This window comes from Etheostoma cragini, unplaced genomic scaffold (genome assembly GCF_013103735.1).
Source record: "Etheostoma cragini isolate CJK2018 unplaced genomic scaffold, CSU_Ecrag_1.0 ScbMSFa_713, whole genome shotgun sequence".
Classification (NCBI taxonomy): Eukaryota; Metazoa; Chordata; class Actinopteri; order Perciformes; family Percidae; genus Etheostoma; species Etheostoma cragini.
The window spans coordinates 1-3854 of NW_023269332.1; the positions used below are offsets into that span (position 1 = coordinate 1).

The following is a 3854-nucleotide window of genomic DNA, read 5'->3' on the forward strand; positions in this document are numbered from 1 at the left end:
ACACACAGTCAGTCACTCGCTCACACACACTCACACAGATTCAGTCACTCACTCACACACACTCACACAGATTCAGTCCCTCACTCACTCACACTCATACAGATTCAGTCACTCACTCACTCACTCACACTCACACACAGTCAGTCACACACTCACACAGTCAGTCACACACTCACACAGTCAGTCACTCACTCACACACACAGTCACTCACTCACACACACAGTCACTCACTCACACACACAGTCACTCACACAATCACTCACTCACTTACACACTGCTTTGCAGATTATAAAACTTATATTATTTATATAGGACAAAATCAGATCAAAGTTAATAGGATTAAAAGTCTGACTAAAAACATTCAATGCAAACTAATAAAGCCCAAACCTGGGACAGTGACCAGCCTAATATTATGGGATATAACCTAATATTATGTGTTAGAGCCTAATGTTGTGTGATAAAGCCTACTGTGTGTCTAGTATGTGATATACCCTAATATTGTATGTGTTACTCTAATATTATGTGATATTTAATGCCATATAGGTGTGTTAATTGTAATATTGTGTTTTCTGTTTTTCTCCCCTCTTTCTCACAGTGACTATTTATTCAAACTGCTTCTGATCGGTGATTCTGGGGTCGGAAAGTCGTGTCTCCTCCTCCGGTTTGCAGTAAGTGTCTGTTACTAGAGATGTAAAAGATACTACTACTCTGTTACTAGAGATGTAAAAGATACTACTACTCTGTTACTAGAGATGTAACGATACTACTACTCTGTTACTAGAGATGTAAAAGATACTACTACTCTGTTACTAGAGATGTAAAAGATACTACTACTCTGTTACTAGAGATGTAACGAAACTACTACTCTGTTACTAGAGATGTAACCAAACTACTACTCTGTTACTAGAGATGTAAAAGATACTACTACTCTGTTACTAGAGATGTAAAAGATACTACTACTCTTTTACTAGAGATGTAACGATACTACTACTCTGTTACCAGAGATGTAAAAGATACTACTACTCTGTTACTAGAGATGTAACGATACTACTACTCTGTTACTAGAGATGTAAAAGATACTACTACTCTATTACCAGAGATGTAACGAAACTACTACTCTGTTACTAGAGATGTAAAAGATACTACTACTCTGTTACTAGAGATGTAACGAAACTACTACTCTGTTACTAGAGATGTAACGATACTACTACTCTGTTACTAGAGATGTAAAAGATACTACTACTCTGTTACTAGAGATGTAACGATACTACTACTCTGTTACTAGAGATGTAAAAGATACTACTACTCTATTACCAGAGATGTAACGGTACTACTACTCTGAGACTAGAGATGTAAAAGATACTACTACTCTGTTACTAGAGATGTAACGGTACTACTACTCTGTTACTAGAGATGTAACGGTACTACTACTCTGTTACTAGAGATGTAACGATACTACTAGTCTGTTACCAGAGATGTAACGATACTACTACTCTGTTACCAGAGATGTAACGGTACTACTACTCTGAGACTAGAGATGTAACGGTACTACTACTCTGTTACTAGAGATGTTATGATACTACTACTCTGTTACCAGAGATTTAACGATACTACTACTCTGTTACCAGAGATGTAACGGTACTACTACTCTGAGAATAGAGATGTAACGGTACTACTACTCTGTTACTAGAGATGTTATGATACTCCAATCAAGTACTTGAAAGCAATACTTGAGTAAAAGTGCAAGTTTCTTACCAGAAAAGTACTTTTCTTTGGATGTTACAGTTGCCTTTTAGAATATTACTTGAGATAAAGTCTTAAAGAATCTGGTATTTACTGTTCATAAGTATTACAAGAAACTTTTTTTAGTATTTGTACTTTGTTACATTACAACACTGTGATACTGCGAATTAGAATCACGATTTTAGGGTCACAATACGAATTTCACAGTATTTGAGTGAAATGAATGAAAACTGTGACTCTGTGTGTGTGTGCGTGTCTGTGTGTGTGTCTATGTGTGTGTCTATGTCTGTGACTGTGTTTTGTTTGTGTGTGAGACTCTGTGTGTCTGTGTGTGTATGTCTGTCTCTATGTGTGTGTGTATATAAATCTGTGTGTGACTGTGTGTGTGTCTGTATGTATGACTCTCTGTGTGTGTGTGTGTATATGTCTGTCTCTATGTGTGTGTGTATATAAATCTGTGTGTGACTGTGTGTGTGTCTGTATGTATGACTCTCTGTGTGTGTGAGACTCTGTGTGTGTGTAACTCTGTGTGTGTGTCTTTTTTATCCTAGGATGACACGTACACAGAGAGCTACATTAGCACCATCGGTGTGGACTTCAAGATCAGGACCATCGAGCTGGACGGGAAGACCATAAAGCTCCAGATTGTAAGACAAACACAGCGTAATCACGGCTGTAAACAGATAAGAAGCAATGAACTCTGGGTAAGCGTTGGCCTGACGGCGCCGTCTCTGCTTTGTTTCCCAGTGGGACACGGCCGGCCAGGAGCGGTTCCGCACCATCACGTCCAGCTACTACAGAGGAGCTCACGGCATCATAGTGGTTTACGACGTGACGGATCAGGTCAGTGCCCATCCTGGTTTCTGTCAGACTCCACAACACCTGCACCACCTGAGATGTTGTAGTTTCTCTTCCTGTTTTTCCATTTACTACACACACACACACACACACTCTTTGTACATCTTTAGTATCTGTATTTATATTTTGTCATTACTAGTACTTACCTTTTCCATATTATTTATGGTCACAGGTAAATATAATTTATATTATGGCGACCTACTTCTTTTTGTTGTTTTTTGTATGATTTATTTAGGGGATTTTGAACATAACGGACACATAATACACCTCATCTATAGAATGGAACCAGTACAGTCAAGAGAGTCAATCTGTGAGACAAGGTATTAACAGGTGTATGATTTACCTCCACCCCCCCCCCCCCCCCCCCCCCCCCCCCCCCCCCCCCCCCCCCCCCCCCCCCCCCCCCCCCCCCGCCACCCCCACCCTCCCCCCCAAAGAGACATCATTGTGGTTGAATGAAATAGGGTAAAAGGGATATATCATGTTAATCATGATACAGGTAAGCAGGGCAATAGTAGTCTGCTATAGGCTGCGTATGCCTTTACATATATAGACACCAGGGTCAATGTCTACATGGAGAGACCTAACATGATCTCGGAAGGTTATGGCTACCTACTTTTGCTATATTATGTTATTTACATATTCAATTTAAATTTAACATCACTGACTTACACTGCAGTATTGTTTCTTGTACCATGGCAACCGCACTTTACTTTACAAAACCTTAATTAAACGACATTTTGCTTCCAGTCTACCTTCTGCTCATTGGCTGTTGTTTGCTTGTTTGTTTGTGTGTTTACTTGTTTCTTTGTTTTGCTTTTATTGTATAAAATGCTGCTTTAATAAGGGAATTTCCCCGCTGTGGGATGAATGAAGTATTTTTAATTTTAACCCTTGTTTTGCCCTCGGGGTCAAATTCAACGCGCTGTCAAAGTTTTTAATATCAGGAACTTAGGTTTCTTTCAACCAAATTGCCTTAAAATAACATGGATGCCATACGTTGTTGTTCAGATAAAATCAATGATTACAGTCATGGAATTTGTTGTTTTATTCTAATTTTACCTGTTGTTTTTTTTGTTTTAGTTTTTTTATCACAAAAAATGGGGCCGTCGAAATAAGCGCTGAAATTGTCAACATGAGAAAGATCAAATAGCTTTGGGAAAAACATCAAAAAAAGCACCAACAACATTGAAAAAGTGACAAAAATGTTGTGAAAAAGCAAGAATAGTGTTGGGAAAAACTTTTTTTTTTT

General features: G+C 38.7%; 1 protein-coding gene across 1 annotated transcript; it reads left to right on the forward strand.

Moving 5' to 3' along the window:
* Nucleotides 1–544: 544 nt before the first annotated feature.
* LOC117941418 (ras-like GTP-binding protein YPT1) lies at nucleotides 545–2609 on the forward strand (the record flags this gene model as incomplete). Its single annotated transcript, XM_034866441.1, has 3 exons — nucleotides 545–669; nucleotides 2296–2391; nucleotides 2492–2609. Coding segments are annotated over 3 exons (339 nt in total), but the record flags the coding sequence as incomplete, so codon positions are not given.
* Nucleotides 2610–3854: the final 1245 nt, after the last annotated feature.